Genomic DNA, 17,774 nt, shown 5'->3' with positions numbered 1-17,774 from the left:
GCTGAGCATCTTCACTGTCACTTCACATTTCAAGGTGACCCAACCACAGAAAAAAATGAAGTTGCTGATTTGGAGCCCGCAACAGCTGATTCTGATAACATTGTAAGCTTCACTGGTGCCCACAAGTAACAGAGGTTGCGCGCAACACCCAGGTGTTCAATCATTCCAGAAACGATAAAGACATCTTAACCAGAACTTCCATGCTCACATATTTCAACACAGAGTGGCATAAAACAATATATAGCACAAATACTCAAGAAAAATAAATTGAGGTAAATACACAAACATCGAGAGACAAAAGCTGTCTCATTTCAAACCAGGGGAGGAATAAAAATGCAGCTGTTTAAGCATCTCTACAGCATGTTGCGTAAATAAGGGAGATAAGTATAAGCACTTCCTCCAACTACATCGGCCAGCTTGTTCACAGTCAAATTTCAAACCAAGTGTAACACTCTCAGCTGCATTCCGTTTGATACCCTGCCTGGGTGCAGTACTTGAAATTTTCATTCGGGACCATTCAGAACCACACGTCATCTCTGGCCAAGCTAGAGAGGAAGCGCAGGTTACATCAATAACGAAATGGCAGCTCCATCTGCTACGGCACGGCAGGGCGCGCACACTGTGTTCTGCTGTATCAGTCACAGGTGGCACCACCATTCTTTTCACAGATATTTTTTTTTCTACATCACCAAAGGTGACATGAAGTTAGGTGACATTAAGGTACATTTCATCCCGGACAAAACAGGCAAGGAGCTGCACCCAAACATAGTACTAAAAAAATGCACCACAATATGTTGACTGTGTGTGAACTTATATAGCTTGAAAAGGCCAGTGGTTTTGTCAGAAGAGCTGTTTACATGTTGCTTCCTTATTTACACAACATTTCGTAGAGTGGCATAAAAATACACCATAGTAAAAATGCAATAGATCAAAGTAAGTACAACAATGAAAGGACAGTCATCTTGCTTCAAACTTGAAAAAGAATGCGTGCTGCTTCCCGAGCATTCTGCAATGCAGCTCCAGTAAAAACAATCCTGGAAGCATTTATGACACAACACATTCGTGCAGAGCGGTTGCAGCATGAAGCCCTCTGCCTGAGCATAGCATTTAACATAAACAATGTGAAAAAAAAAATGCACTGCAACGTTTGACACAATCATTAAATAAGTGAAAAGTTTGCCTTCTTGCAAAGAAAGCCTTCTGTTTTCAGGGCAGGCCCATGTGGTTGCTTTACTATATCTCCTATACTAGTAAACAGACCTTGCACACTAGTAAACACCTAGTGTGCAAGGCCCTATACTAGTAAACAGAGCTTGCATGACTTAAGAAAGTGCTGCAGTTTTGGAAGGGAAAGCACAGGCAAGGAACTAAGAGCCAGCCACGTATACTAAACAGGGATCTTAAACAAGAACTTTGGTCCTTGCTTTTGGACAGCCTTCCTACTTTACATGCGAGAAGAATCCGCAGCTAGAACGCTGGGCAGTGCGACAGCTGCAAATGAAAGCAGCATGGTCATACATGGCTCAAATACATGGCTTCCACACTGCAAGAAAAATTACCTCGCGCAGCCATTCAATCACTCCTGTTTTTTTAAAGTCTCAGCAACATACTTGCAATGTTTCGCGCACTCCCTAGAGCATGCTTATGTAATTCATGCATTCTAGTGGTAATCGTAGCTTGATTCTACTTAATCAATCAGCACATCGCTCAGCGCAGTTTACGGGCCCCTTACATCATGAATATTAAAAAGAAATCACTGTCAAACACATCTTATCACGGTAACCCTATACAACGAAATTAAGGCCCTTTGAAATACCTTTGCATGCATAACGAGCTCCAAAATTTTAGTAAATTTAAGTACAAAGCAGGAGTACAAGTTACACTAGAATTTTCTTCCCCTTACGTGTGGTTTCTTGGTGTACAGCATTGTACACCAATGCTGTACACATTGCCATGTAGCTGCATTTAAAGGCAAAATTGTCTTTTGTCATGTAACTGTATTAGAATGCAAGGTTTGCACACAAATTTGTCTTTCACTGTTCAGAAGTCATAACATGCTTCAACAGCTGGCAGAAGTAGCAGCAACAAGGACCAAGCATACAAGACAACACTGCTTTTGAAGCTCAGTTTTTTCAAAGATTAAAACACTGTGCAATCTGTGCTAGTTGCACAGATAGCCTTTTCGTTTGCTTTCTCAGCTGAGGCTGAACTGTACACATAAGTTGCGTGCAGTGCAGGTTATATGTACACAAATAGAATAGAGCATGCCCGTGACCTAAGGCAGCCTCTGCACCTTTTTCACACTAGGAAAGCAAGTGTCACAAAGAGTAAGTACACATTAAACGCTTCACAGCACCCTGGCAGACCATCACACTCAGTCCCGATGACTAGACAAAACACAAGAGCATTACTTTAACCCAGCGCGGCACTCGCACTGCCTCTGGGCAGTGCCGGGGCGGCCAGGGTGCGCACTCAGGGCAAGGTCTGGCGCAGTCGAGTGGCGATGGCCGGTCTGTTCACCACCTCTATGATGCGCCGCAGAAGCGCAGCCTTTTTGATCTCCACCAAGAGAACCTGCACAGCCCCACCAAAAACATGTGAACCGAGGTTTCGGTGAGGTTGCATCCATTTATGCAACTTTTAGCAGCTACACATTTCACATGGTGAACAGCAGTCAGAATCGCCTAACTCCTTTAACCTTGCTGAAGACAAACGCCTGCTCGTTCACTGTGGCACAGCATGACAAGGGCTGCACTGCGCTTATTTAGGAAGGCAAAGTGGGAGGAGATGAAGGGGTTTCAATTCCCTGACAGAAAGAAGACAAGATTGGTGCTGTGTGTGGCAAAGACGACTGTTCACTGTAAAACCACATTTCAGCAAAGTCGTGTGTGGGAATGCACATTTAGAAATGAAGCTAAATAACCATATAACAGACAGACCTTCAAACTGTCTGTCACTCTGCCTTTACGGCTTCCTTCGTTCTCGATAAGGAACAGCGCAAAAAAGCATGACAAGAAGACAAGTAGGGAGACACATACCAGCCCAAGCCTCTACGGTCTTGCAATTTGTTTCCTTCGTGTTTATTGGAGTGGCATAACAAAGCACCCCAGCTGTTAATTAGTGCCTGCATTTGTCTCTTTATTCTGTGCAGTCTTCACAAACTGTTACATTTAGGTTATCTGTGTTCACTGCACCAAAAGGTGACACCGGAGCTCCTATCGTGACACATATCAAGGCTCACAGCAGCCCATCTAAACACAGAAATTCTGGGAGCTTGCAAAAGTTCATGCCCTTTCTGGGCAGTGAGCCCCACAGGCTGGCTGAAGTATGCTATACTTCCGCTTCCTTCCCTCTTTCAACGCTACAGCAAGGATCAACAATAAGTTAAAGGAATACTAAAAATAACCACTAAATCAACTTAGAGGGTTAAACAATGCTTTCTGTCAAAATTACATTTTCAGTACCTCTGCAGCAATGGGCTGGTTATCTGAAGAAAAAAATAATGGTCGAAGTACCATGTTTAAAAATTTCATACCGGAACCCCAGCCCAAGTATGTCAGTGCGACATTACTGATTTCAATGTTTAAATACTTGACAGGAAGGACGTGGGGGATGTCAGTAGATGCAATGCTGAAACTCTACAGAGTTCTCTTTCTCGGTTTTCTAAGATATAGTCTACCTGTACTGAGCAACACTGACAATTGGGCGAGTTGGTACAGATGCATGGCTTCAGAACGGCGCAGCAAAGACGACGAAAAGACGAAAGATCACACAAACACAAGATCTTTCGTCTTTTTGTCTTCTTTGTTGCGCCGTTCTGAAGCCATGTACTGAGCAACACTTGCAAGACAAATATTCATGTTCTGCAGGCAGCACAAGCTCAAGCACTCAGAGTTTGCCTTGGTTTGCCCAGATGCACATCAACAGAGGCAACTGTTGCGATTGCTCGGGACCATCCAATGCAAACTCACTATCAATGCAGGGGCACTGAGAACGCACACCAGACATTTTGCACGTGCCCCCTATCACCACCTTGCAACACTACCTTCAGACAGGCACCAAGCATCGTTCTCTAAAACTATCATCAAGTACAACGACAAACTTCCCCCAGGCTTCACCGCTGCATCTAAACCATCGATACCCCCTTGGTGTTTTATTAGCCCCACAGTACATCTCAGTGTACCAGGAATCGGGAAAAAATCTGAGCTGTCGTCGCCTGTGCTGAAACAACTGTCTCTGCTTCTTTTGCACGAGAGGTATGCGGACAGTGTACACATTTATACTGATGGATCCACAAACCTCCAGTGTTCGTCCGGTGCTGTGGTTGTCCCAGCAAGAGCTATTATCATCAGCTTTAGGACTGACCACCCAACGACATCGACAACTGCAGAACTAGCTGCTCTGCGCGCTGCATTTCGTTTAGTCAATCGGGAACTACTTCGACAATGGTCAATCTTCAGTGACTCAAAGGCAGCCCTACAATCTGTGCTATCATCTCTGCGTCGCAGGCCATACAAACAGCTCGTATTCGATATTAGATGCCTACTCCATACATCACATGAGAAAGGACCCCACGTGACGTTTCAGTGGCTGCCAAGTCACTGCGGCATCATAGGGAACAACGGCGCTGATAATGCCGCTCGGGCAGCTCTTGAAGACACAGGAAGAGGCCATACCACTTTCACGGTCCGACGCAGCCAGCAGACTTGGAGTGCTTGCACAGGAGATCACGCTCTCTCTATGGTGCGCACCAAGCAGCCAGACCAACTGGAGCAATCGTCAATACCACCTGCTCTCTTTCATGCATCTCTGTATGCCAACTGAACTCCGCCTAAGAGAGGCCACTATGCTTTATTGCTTATGGCTAGGGGTGGCATTCACGAAATCTTATTCATATCTCATTGGAATAGATGACACCGCTCTTTGCAATACCTGTCTCTGCGAGGAGATGCTAGAACACATTCTATGCGACTGTCCTGAATATAATGTTCAGAGACAGTCCCTGGCGCCCGTTCTAGCGCACCTTGACAATAGACAATGTCAGTTGAAAGAATTCTCACGTGTCGTCGGCAGAAGACATCGCAGCTGAAGGCGACAAAGGGACTACTTAGGTTTTTGAAAGAAACGGGCTTGGACAAGCGGCTGTAACGGTGATGTCACATACCACGCAAGAGTGAAGGACTTTGACTGACGATGTGTGCGCTATGCTATGTGCTCTCTCTCTCTCTCGACCCGCCATCTTTCATTCTCCCCCATCCTGCTCCCATGTGTAGGGTAGCAAACCGGTTATGCTAAACTGGTTAACCGCCCTGCCTTTCCTTCTCGACTCTTTCCTTCCTTCCTTACTGATTTCAACGGATGTTTTTTTTGTATTTTGGTCATATTGGCCCAGTAAAAGTTCTCAAACTTGTTAAGTTCAGCCTTTCACTACTTAAGAACACAATGCAGTCTATATTTAGAATATAAAAAAAGGAACTCTCCAAAATCCATGACAGCATGGCAAGCTGGTGTGGGAACTTCCAAGTGGCATCGCCACCCCAGTTCCTTTTTTTCAAGCAAAGCTTGTATACGCTAGCCTGCGGCGTCGATGTAACGCTAAAGAAACCAGCTGCTCTCAAAGCTACACAGGTGGTTGGCACGCGCTCGTGCTCGGCACATGCTCGTGCCACTGCTCCCGTGTTCGTCGTCATCGTCTGCTTCCACACCTGGCTGTGTTGCCGCTAATTATACCGCTAATCATTCCAGCGTAGAATTTCACTTCTCTTCTGTCGTCGTAATGGGAAGGCCGCGTTTACGGGTTATGAGGCATTCATTGTCTTACGTAACGGACAGATTTTTTGAAGGAATTTCATGGAAATCCATCTAGAATGAACATGCCCGGGAAAGGGCTCATCGTCAACGTGCCGATTCTACCGTGAGGCCTTCCGAAGCCCAGGCGAAACGTCAGTGAAAATCCGCGGACATCGAGTTGAGGGAGCGCGATGTTGAGGCCAAACATCAGCGTCATCCAGCCCTCCAGGAACCCGATAATGATGGTGCACGCCTCGGGCAAAGCTAGCGCCAACTTCCCCGGTGGGACGGCCCAGGTTTCAACACGAGTTTCTTAACAAGAACTTGGAAGCCAGCTGCAGTGTGTGTGACCGGTTGTGGTGAGAGCACAACGTGGTACTCGTCAGTGTAATTCATTCCGAGGAACACCGAAGAAACACACAAGCTTCGCTTACCCCCATTTCTTCGACAGTGGAGGGGCTAGTAATTTTTTTCTGCCTTTTCTGGCTTAGTAAGCCCCTTCTCGTGGCAAGAGTGGCATTTTCAATACAGTTGCTGACCGATAAGTCAGACAAAGCTCGATTATTCGGACAGCTCCCTGGCACTGCTACTAGCCCCATAGACAATGTACAAGGACGACTGAAATTTTTGGACATCTTACAGCATGCCGTGTGATAATTTGGACTACGACTGTGGGACCGTTGTTAATTTGGCCACTGAGTTGAGCAGAAATAGCGATATTTTCATTTTGATACGTCACCAGCACGGTCATTGGCCATGTCGCTGGCGGCTCCTCAAAACCAACACTAGCAAAGTCAAGTCAATTTAGTAGTCGCCGATGAGACTTCAATGCATGCATTGACTGTACTTTTGTCTATCTGCAGCGAGAGCATGACAATGGTCGAGATACAGGCCGCAATTTTGTAACACAGCCTTCCGCTCGATTCTATGCCACTCTTATCATCCACTGTTCATGGCTGGCTAATTCCACTGGGAACGTGTGCAGAGTGTCGCTCTGACGAAGTGAAAAAAGCACGAAATGGATTAGCATAAAAGGAACTGCTGTAAAATCGCAGCCATGGAATGTCTAGGCTAAAGCAAGCGTATGTGTGCGAAGCAATGCATTGACAAACTTGGGCTGTATTCTGGGACAATAAGTTTTGAAGATACATAAATTTTTGCAATACCGGATATAATACGGTCTTTTTTAGACACTTTGTTAATTTCTCATAGCACTCTATGTATATGCATATCGCTTGTAGTGCAGTTGCGGGACACGAAATACCGGTTACAGTGTGGCTGCCTAGAAGTTCGGTAGTCAACCTAGAGGGCAAACGCTCCCCTCAAACCTCAAATACCGCATTTACTCGAATCTAACGCACACTTTTTTTCCGATAGAACAGGTCCGAAAATTGTGTGCGTGTTAGAATCGAGTACGACCCTAAATCTGCGTTACCATTAGCCGTTGGCATTTCAAAATGGCTGCCTCGCACGCGCGTCGAGCCTAGCTACTGTAGCTTCCTCCATGTGCTGCAGTACATGTGCTTAGGCAATAGTCTACCGTCTGTCTTCACGTTCTCTGTGTCTGCTCTATCAGCATGAAGTACCGAGTTCATCATGATGCCGCGTTTAAAAGGAAAGTGATCATGTGTGCGGAGACGGACGGACATCGGACTGCATCACGGGCGTGTGGAGAATCCGAAACTTGCGTTCGGGACTCGCGCAAATAGAAGGAGAGGATGTTCACCAGCAAAGCAATGCGGAATGGTTTCGGTGGACCCAAGCAGGACGTAATCTGCGACGATCCACTTTGGTGATACGATCGCCTTGGCCCTATCTTGAAAGCAATCTGCGACGGGGAAAGTCCGCCGCGCGCCGTGTTTTCGCCGCTTATAGGTCGCGTTGAAGCAAGAGGCATGATAGCACGAAGGTCAATTCGCTCGCTGCACTTGATCACTCGTGCGTTCTGACAGCTCGTTTCCACAGTCAACAAGCGAGATGTGTTCATGTTTGCTTGTGCACGTGTGACACCGTGCTTGTTAATTTATTTTGTAAGTGAATACGGAACCTAGAGCACGGTGACAGCGATGGCAGAAATGCGCCGGGAGTGTCCATTATCTCAATAAAATAGTTGTATTGGTTATAGTGCGGTACCACTTATAGTGCAGATATTCGCGACTCCGGCGACTTACGTTATAAGCGGTCTACACTGAATAATGAAGTGTGCTTATACACAATTATAATATAATGAAATCTCACTGCCACCACAAAAGAATAGAGACAATAAATGAAAACTGCTGCAGACGCAGATGGTCAAATGGTTGCATTACAAGCGGCTGCTTGCGAAGAATGCACCTCTCGAGCGTGCTGTGTGACCAAGAGCAACCATTGAAGCGGAGCAGCGTCATGTTTCATATAAAGTCTAAGTACAATAAGCTCCTATCGTGCCTCGCGTGCTGTATGCTACGGTGCAAGTGAAAGTGTGCGAGGGTAAGCCGAGAAAGATGGTGGCTTGATCAGCGCCGTCTTCCCGTGCAAGCAAGGGGGGGAAAGGGGCGAGCTTGCGGTAACACAATCAAGCGCGCATGAGGAGAAGGGGAGGGGGCGGCAGCATACACCCTGTTTTAGAGGTAATCTGTCTCGTGTGCAAAGAGCAGGCATGCCGAGATGGCCTTGGCATCATGTGCACTGTCTTCCCAAGCGTTTAGTAATGGAGGCATAATCTCGATTTACAGAGACTCGAAGCGAGAGGCAGACGAAGCATTTGCTTGCTGTTACCGGCGCTTTTCATGATAGCGTTGTCCCACTGCAGGCGACACTAGACCTAGAGTTTTAGCGTGTCAGGTATTCCGGTAAACACAGGCGGAATGGGCGTTTGACTGGACAGAGGTATAAACGTGAGCGGTGTGCACGCTGCCAGCCACCTGGTGGCGCATAACTCAACCAGACAAACACAGCTAATATTGGAGGAAGCTAATATCAAGCTTCCTGTGCAGGATTGCATTAGGCACCACTCATAAGCTGCGGATTTGCTTGCACCCACAGTACCTGTGTCACTCAAGGATGCCTGGTTGCAAACTTCTGCAGCCACGCCACCATCCTAGTTCCAAAAAACATTAAAACCTGTACACTGCTACGTATGGCAGGTGTCACTGAGGGAAAGACAAACAAACAGCCAGTTTAAACGAGTACCGTATGTTCCGGTGTATAAGTTGTGTTTTTTTTTCTAAATTTTCCCTCGGTGCGTCTTATAGAACGGTGCGACTTATGTATGTTTTCATTTTTCATTCCCCCCCGCCCCCCTGGAAGAACTGCCATCAAAAATCTGATAGGAAGCTATGGCCACGCGAAGCGCACTGGGTTGACCTCCTCTGCCACTTAATTGCTATGGGTACTGTGTGCGCTGTCGAGGTACCGGGTACTTCTCATGATCGCGTAGCCGAGCACCTTACGAGACGGACAGAGCAGCAACGCAAGCGGTGTCAGGCCGACCGCAAGTCGACCGACCCCAAAGTCGTCGCATCTGCTGATCGCTTTCAAGATGGAGCTTGCGCCACTATGCAAACTAAGCAGTTGCTACAGTACAAGCCACTACCCCCTCCCTCCCACGCTGCCTTCCCACTTTCCTCTCTTGTGCACAATTCGGCTCACCGTCGCACGCTTTCACTCACACATGCAGCATACGGCGCGTGGGGACGATGTTATCGCCCTTGGACCTTACACAGAACATTGCGGCGACCATGACTGCAGAAATGACCCTGGAGTATCCATATCATTGCTATCGCAATTATATAGAAATGGCACCCATACGCTTGCATGTGACCCGCGTTCAGGGAGTGAAACATCACTCATTTGTTTTAATCGCTGACCAAACGAACAGGTGCATCTATACACCGATGCGACTTATATACGTTTGCTTTCTTTAGAAGTGCCATTATGAGGGGGGTGTGACTTATAGCCAGAAAATACGGCGTACCAAATCTTGTCTGAAATATCAATGCTATTTCTGAAGTCGTCATTATGTCCTCGCATACCTCGCATATCCGGTAATTCGCACCCATGGTACATGCGGAGTTTGTGGAAGCGCAGCTAGATGGCGCAGCGTGTTCAGAGCGAAGCGCGGGAGAAGAGCCCGGCTCCATACATGCCTCGCCCATGATGCATTTTAGCGGTGGAAATGCGGCGTGTTGCTACATTGCTTCAATGCTAATCGCATTAACGTCAACATGCATTGTAAGATGGAATTTGCCGTAATTATTCTTCTCTTTAGTGTCCCTCTAAAAAACGAAGTTCGACAAAGGTTTAAAAAAAAACAGCTCTTCCATTTCCAACAGGTTTTTCTCGCGCCTTTCTTCAAAACTGACACAGTGCCACACACCCACCTGGCCATTGCGCGAGACAACCATGAGCCCGCACGTAGGGGTGATCGAGGCAGTGAAAGTGATGTCGGGGCACACAACGTGCAGACAGAGCGGCGTCACCGTCTCCAGGTCGCACAGGTGAACAACCCCGCACTTGGTCAGCACGTACACCAGGCCCTGGCTGCTGGACACCTGAACAGAGAGCGCACCATTGCCGCACAATCACGTGCCCCAAACTGATAACTAGAAAGGCACTAAGGAGAAACACAAAGTCAATTTATAGACCAATAAAGTACCATTTGAAAACTATGTTCATTAATTTCACTGTAAAAGGTTGATTACTAGAAGAGGTCTTGAATTTCGCACCGAAACCTCATCACCGGTGCGCGAGTGTGTCGTCACAGATTTCAAAGTGCCTTCTCATGTTTGGGCCATGTTGTGCAGTAAATGTTTGCGAAACTTGCCAAGTTCAATATCTGCATCTTAAAGAACACAATATATATAGTGCATCTTAAGTGACAAAAGATCAACAAAGTACAAGCACTTGTCTTTCATTTTAGCATCTTTTCTAGCTTAACAGGACACCTCTCGTGGCAAGAGTGGCTCTCCTAGCATTATTCAAAGGGTAACTTACTATTGCAGTTTGACTTAATTTTCTTTTTAGTATCCGGTTAGTTGGGGGTACAACTTTTTAGGGCAATACTACCGTATTTGCTCGAAAATAGGTCAAACGCGAATGTAGGTCAACCCCTATATATTGAGCTCGCTGAGAAATAAAGCATTGCAATTTGAATATAGGTCGACCCCTATCTTTGTAGAAAAACGAAAAACTTTGAACATGAAGAAACACCTTTATTTACTGTAGGCTCGGCTGCTACATCTCACTAGCTGATGCCACCTCGTCGAAACTGCCAGAGAAGAAGTCGTTGTCGGGTGCCTCGCAGGCGTCCTCGGCACCCCAAACGACGCTGTCCTCGAGCTTTGTTCACAGATGTAGGTTGATAGCTAATTCTTGGTAACATTTTCGAGAAAAACAAAATTTCGACCTATATTCGAATAAATAAGGTAGTTTTTGAGACTGAATCTAATACAAATCAAATATAGTGACAAAACAGAATCGAATCAAATATCAAAATTTTTTCTAATAGTGCTTGAATAATTGACAGCCTTTTTTAAGCTGTACTGAAGAAGAACGAGCAGTATGCACTGCTTCAAGAAAGACGACGACGACGAGTTGGTCGAAGCCGTGTGCCTGTGTTGCCTGCGCTGTGTAACCTCTCGTTGCAGTGTTCTACGCTCTAATTAATTACACTAGAGTGCCTCTCTACATTTGGTGGAGGTGCTGGGCCCTTTACCGACCTGGAACTCCGCAGCCGGACGCTCCCTCCCGTCTCTGCCATGCCTGAGGACGCCGAACAGCCCGATCCTCCCCAGGCTTCGCCTGTTGTCTGCTCCGGTGCCCTACGCCACCGCGATCCTCCTGTCTTCAGTGGCGCCGACGATCATGACGTCGAGGATTGGCTCTCCTCATACGCCCGCGTAAGTGCGCACAACAAATGGGACGACAAGGATAAGCTGACTAACGTCAACTTCTATCTTTCTGGAGTCGCTCATCTCTGGTTCCGGAATCATGAATCCGACCTTACCACCTGGACTGCTTTTACTAATTATTTCAAAGAGGTCTTCGGTCGCCCTGCTGTGCGAAAGCTTCGTGCGGAACAACGCTTGCGTGGTCGCGCTCAGCAAAAGGGTGAAAACTTCACCAGCTACATTGAAGATGTCGTTGACCTTTGTCGGCGCATCAACCCCACTATGCCAGAAAGTGACAAGATAAAGAATGTCATGAAAGGCATCGACGATGATGCCTTCCAGATGCTCTTGGCGAAAAATCCTCGAACGGTTGACGAGGTGATCACCCTGTGCCAGAGCTACGACGAGCTCCGCAAACAACGCCTCACTACGCGCCGAGCTGCCGCGCCGGACGACACGATTTCGGCCCTCACCGACAGTTTCAATGCTGCTCCCGCCCACTCCGCGTTCCTCGACCAAGTCAAACAATTTGTTTGAGAGGAAGTGGCGCGTCAACTGTCCCTTTTGCCTGCTACCCGGTCGTCTGAGTCCTCCTTGTCTCCGGAACTACGTCGGGTCATACACGACCAAGTGAGCGACGCACTACCTCTCGCTCATCAGCCCCCTCCAGCGCCGGTTCCACTCACGTACGCTGCCGTCGTTGCCAGTCCAAGACCTCCGCCTGCAGTTTCACACTACACGCCCGCAAGCGGCTTCTACGCGTCGCCTTCTGCAGCTGCAAACTACGTGCCCAGAAGCGACTTCTGCGCGCCTCCGCAGCCCCTACGTCCGGGTCAACATTGTGCACCCCAGCCTGGGCCCCCTGTTCACAATCCGTGGCGTACCCAGGACAATCGGCCGATCTGCTACGCGTGTGGCTTTGCTGGCCACGTGGCACGATTTTGCCGCCGGCGGGGTTGGTACCCTCCCGATACTGCGAGACCCCAAGGGAATACACCTGACTCTCAGCCCCGCTATGTTCCACCTGTTCCGCACTTCGCTTCCTCGTCTCCTGCTCCTCGAAGTTTCACCACTCGTCGGTCTCCCTCTCCCCGTCGACGTTCCCTGTCCCCCCTTGTCCGCCGCCCCCCCGCTGTGGAGGAAAACTAAAAGGCGCAGTTCCGGAGGCAAGAACTGCGATCTCATCGAACTGCTCAAGCCCTCGCTTATCCCCTGCGAACGTCATTGAAGTTTATGCGGAAGGTATCGCTGTTCACGCGCTTGTCGACACCAGTGCCGCGGTGTCAGTGATTGCCGACCAGCTTCGCCGTACGCTCCGAAAGGTCGCGACGCCGTTTTCCGCTATTTCGCTACGTACAGCAAGCGCTGAGCCAATTGAGCCTGTAGGAACTTGCACCGTCCGTGTCGCCATACAAGACAGTTTATATCACATTGAGTTTGTTGTTCTTCCCCGCTGCTCTCATGCCATCATTCTAGGATGGGACTTCCTCTCTTCTAATCGCGCAGTTATTGATTGTGCCCGTGCAGAACTTGCGCTTACTCCATTTTGCGGAAGTCTTTCTGAAGATTTGCCTCTTTCTTCTGCTAGAGTGTTCGTCGCCGCCGACACCGATATCCCTGCTTTCTCTTCCGCCCTTGTGCCCGTTTCCTGTGCTGCTTTTTACGATTCTACAGTTCTCTTCACGCCATCGAAACTTGCTGCACGCCGTCATCCCTTCTTGCTTCCCTTCGCCATCCTTCCCATTCGCCAGAGCTCCAGCGCACTTTACGTTACGAATCCGTTTTCGTGTCCATCAAGCCTACGACATGGCGAGTGCCTCGGGTCTGCTGACGAATTCGAGCCGAACTTTCTCTACGATGTGCCTGATGACTCGACTCCTCTTCAGGTTGACGCCGTGGCTCTTCCTGTCTCTACGTCTGAGCCAGCGTGTGACAGAACGTTTGCTCGGTGTATTGATCCGCAGCTCACTCCGAGTCAGCGCGCGCAGATCGTCGACCTCCTTACCCGATTTCGCACTTCTTTTGACCACCAACAACAATGTTTAGGGCGTACAGCTACAGTCGTTCATCACATCGACACCGGTAGCCATGTCCCACTACGACAGCGTCCATACCGTGTGTCCGCGACGGAGCGCCGTGTCATCGACGAGCACGTAGGCGACATGCTTCAACGTGGCGTGATACAGCCTTCCCACAATCCCTGGGCCTCTCCAGTAGTGCTGGTGAAAAAGAAAGATGGGACAATTCGTTTTTGTGTGGACTATCGACGCCTGAACAAAATAACCCGGAAAGATGTCTATCCTCTCCCCCGTATCGACGACGCACTAGACTGCCTCCAAGGCGCTGAATTCTTTTCGTCCTTAGACTTACGATCTGGTTACTGGCAAGTCCCGGTGGCTGAGTCAGATCGCCCGAAAACGGCATTCGTTACGCCTGACGGCTTATATGAATTTACCGTGATGCCCTTTGGCCTGTGCAATGCGCCTGCCACATTTGAAAGAATGATGGATAACATCCTCCGCGGCCTCAAATGGCAGACATGCCTTTGTTACCTCGATGACATTGTCATCTTTTCCCCGGACTTTTCTTCTCACCTGCTCCGACTCGAACGCGTTCTCACTTGCCTCGCCGATGCTGGACTCCAGCTCAACATCAAGAAGTGCCGCTTCGCCGCCCGACAGCTAGTCATCCTTGGCCACGTTGTTTCGAAAGATGGTGTGCTTCCAGATCCTACCAAACTCCAAGCAGTCGCCGAATTCGCACGACCAAAGACCACCAAAGAACTCCGCAGCTTCATCGGATTGTGCTCATACTTTCGCCGTTTCATCCGCAACTTCGCCACCATAATAGCGCCTTTGACGCAGCTTCTCGCGGGTAACCACGACCTCTCGGCCTGGTCGCCACTTTGCGATGCCACATTCACGACGCTGCGTCGTCTTCTAACCTCACCCCCGATTCTCCGTCATTTCGACCCCAGCGCACCGACAGAAATTCACACGGATGCTAGTGGTGTCGGCATTGGCGCTGTTCTTGCGCAACGAAAGACTGGCTTCGATGAATACGTCGTTGCTTACGCCAGCCGCACTCTGACGAAAGTGGAAGCCAACTATTCCGTTACAGAAAAAGAATGCTTGGCTATCATTTGGGCCATAACTAAATTCCGCCCTTACCTCTACGGCCGCCCATTCGACGTAATAACTGACCATCATGCCCTCTGCTGGCTGTCGTCCTTAAAAGACCCTTCAGGTCGACTCGCTCGATGGGCGCTCCGCCTCCAAGAGTACGACATTCGAGTACTGTACCGCTCTGGCCGTAAACATACGGACGCGGATGCCCTGTCCCGCTCCCCTATGCCAGGCCAGCCCAATTATTCGAAGGTACCGATATGCGAGTCCTCCCTCACCGCCACGGACATGCTTTCGGAGCAGCAGAAGGATCGATGGATTGTCTCTATGCTGGCTTTTCTGTCCAACCCATCAGCGCCTTCTTCTGACCGTACACTGCGTCGCCAAGCACACCACTTCGCTGTTCGTGACGGACTCCTTTACCGCCGTAACTACCTCTCGGACGGCCGCAAATGGTTACTCGTGGTCCCACGGCATCTACGTTCGGACATATGTGCAGCGTTTCACGATGACCCGCAATGCGCGCATGCAGGAGTACTAAAAACGTACGCGCGCCTGCGACTCCGTTATTACTGGCGCGGAATGTACCGATTCGTCCGCCGATATGTGCGCTCCTGCCTCGCTTGCCAACGCCGCAAGAATACCCCTTGTTCCTCAGCTGCCCCATTGCAACCCTTGCCTTGCCCAGGACGCGCCTTTGACCGCGTCGGAGTTGATCTTTACGGGCCCCTGCCGAGTACTTCAGACGGCAACCGCTGGGTGATTGTGGCAATAGACCATCTAACGCGTTACGCGGAAACTTCGCCTCTGCCCAGCGCATCTGCGCGTGATGTTGCATGGTTCCTTCTGCGTAACATCATACTTCGCCATGGAGCCCCCAGAGAATTGCTCAGCGACAGAGGCCGTGTGTTTCTCTCTGAGGTTATAGAAGCCCTACTCAAGGAATGCCACGTAATTCACCGCACCACTACTGCATACCACCCGCAGACTAATGGGATGACTGAGCGCTTTAACCGCACTCTTGGCGACATGTTATCCATGTACGTCGCATCTGACCAGACCAATTGGGACCGCGTTCTACCCTTCGTGACCTCTGCTTGCAACACCGCCACACAGACCACTACGGGATTTTCCCCGTTCTTTCTTCTTTACGGACGCGAGCCTTCCTGCACAATGGATACCATCCTCCCGTATCGCCCTGACACAACGGAGTCTACTGCCCTGTCCGAAGCTGCTGCACACGCGGAAGAGTGCCGACAGCTCGCCCGCACATTTACTACGGAAGACCAGCAGCGACAGAAGCACCGTTGGGATACTTCCGCCTCTCCTGCACCCTATGCTCCTGACTCACTAGTCTGGCTTTGGGTTCCCGCCACCAGCCCTGGACTTTCAGCGAAACTCGTTTCCAAGTACCAGGGTCCCTACCGTGTGGTCAGTCAAACGTCTCCTGTGAACTACATGATAGAACCCCTTGAGCCACCTTCGGATAAGCGCCGCCGAGGGCGCGAAATCGTGCACGTTCAGCGGCTAAAGCCTTATTTCGACCCCCCTGTGCTCTCCTGCCCGTAGGTCGCCAGGACGGCTCCTTTTCTCCGGGGAGATAATTGTACTGAAGAAGAACGAGCAGTATGCACTGCTTCAAGAAAGACGACGACGACGAGTTGGTCGAAGCCGTGTGCCTGTGTTGCCTGCGCTGTGTAACCTCTCGTTGCAGTGCTCTACGCTCTAATTAATTACACTAGAGTGCCTCTCTACAAAGCATTAATATAAATCAATATTTACATGCGGTATTCGCTACATTAGCAAGTTTCTGTCGTACTGCCCATTATGAAGTATGTTTTATCAAAAGCTTAAATAAAACGGTATAAACACATGCAGGATTGGCAGAATGAACGTTTAAAAAGCAATCTTGATAGCCTGTTAGCATGTGTGTATACCTTCGAGAATAAAATGGAAATTCACATTGACTGCAGCAATGGCAGAGAGAAGAAAGGACTATTTCGCAATCACTGCAAATGGTGCCCCTGTGTGACATAAAAAATTTTACAATCGATCACATTCATATTTAATCCCAAGAGAACACAGTTTCAGCATCGATAAATAGCAACAAGCAATACCCACTGCCGAATGTTATGTCTGTGTGAAATTTGAGTGCGAATGATTGTGCTTTGGCTGGAAAAATCTGGCTACCTCAGCGACACAGCATGCTCTACGTAACTTTTCGTTCCTTATATCCACTGTGGCGGGTGTGCGTCATTTTTGCTTCAGTTTCATGTTCAATCGTGCACAGCTGGCAATGTGAGGCATTTAATAAGCATTTGAGAACTCTGAGAAAAATATTTGCATCTGCAGTTAGTGACTATTCATTTGGAGGACCAAATCGAATAGAACAATATTCAATTTGTTATTCGAACATTTTGAATATTTGCACACCCCTAATTAGGGGCACACCTCTAATTAGGGGAATTGCCAAAGCTGCACTGCAATTTTTCAGGGACACCCTGATGGAAGTCTGAGGAAGTTCCGAACGACAACGCATTCTAAGCTTTGGTTGTGAAGCAGCCAAACAGTTGCAAATGTGTCACAGTTACGTTAACAAAAGTAACACTACAGACCTAAACATTGCGGGGATGCGTGACTCTCATGCGTCCTTTGATGTTTTCCCTGCATGGCTCTCGCATCTCCTGTAATCCGGCTTCCCAGCGTAGCTAAGTGCCGGCGGCGGTCGGCGTAGATGTTACGAGAGATGGTGCGGGTGTTGCGCTGCTAACACCACCTAACGGTGGGGTTACTCAGGCGCACGAGTGAGCAAGGTGTTCCTCTCTTGCGTGGGGTCGGCGGACAGTGCGAATGCTTCGCCCCGTGCGCTGATCCACGCTTCGCAAGACCGTCTCGCGAGGCAAGGAGCAGGACACCGGAATGGACGAACTCGGATCGTTCGAACCCGCCACCGTTCGCGTGACCGTATACGTGAACGACTAGGCGATGG

General features: G+C 49.0%; 1 protein-coding gene across 2 annotated transcripts in view; it reads right to left on the bottom strand.

Annotated features, from left to right (window-relative positions):
* Nucleotides 1-1,750: 1,750 nt before the first annotated feature.
* LOC119445624 (clathrin heavy chain 1) overlaps nucleotides 1,751-17,774 on the bottom strand; it is a 42,528-nt gene continuing 26,504 nt past the window's right edge. For both annotated transcript variants that reach the window (XM_049663464.1, XM_037709886.2), the window contains exons 7-8: nucleotides 10,152-10,322; nucleotides 1,751-2,574 (exon numbers count right to left, since the gene is read on the bottom strand). In XM_049663464.1, coding sequence (XP_049519421.1) covers nucleotides 2,473-2,574; nucleotides 10,152-10,322 — 273 coding nt within the window. In that variant the 3' untranslated portion in view covers nucleotides 1,751-2,472. The remainder of the gene's footprint in view (nucleotides 2,575-10,151; nucleotides 10,323-17,774) is intronic.

Source organism: Dermacentor silvarum, chromosome 3 (assembly GCF_013339745.2).
Source record: "Dermacentor silvarum isolate Dsil-2018 chromosome 3, BIME_Dsil_1.4, whole genome shotgun sequence".
NCBI lineage: Eukaryota > Metazoa > Arthropoda > Arachnida > Ixodida > Ixodidae > Dermacentor > Dermacentor silvarum.
Note: the sequence above shows the minus strand (reverse complement) of the source record. Positions and strands in the feature narration are given on the sequence as shown.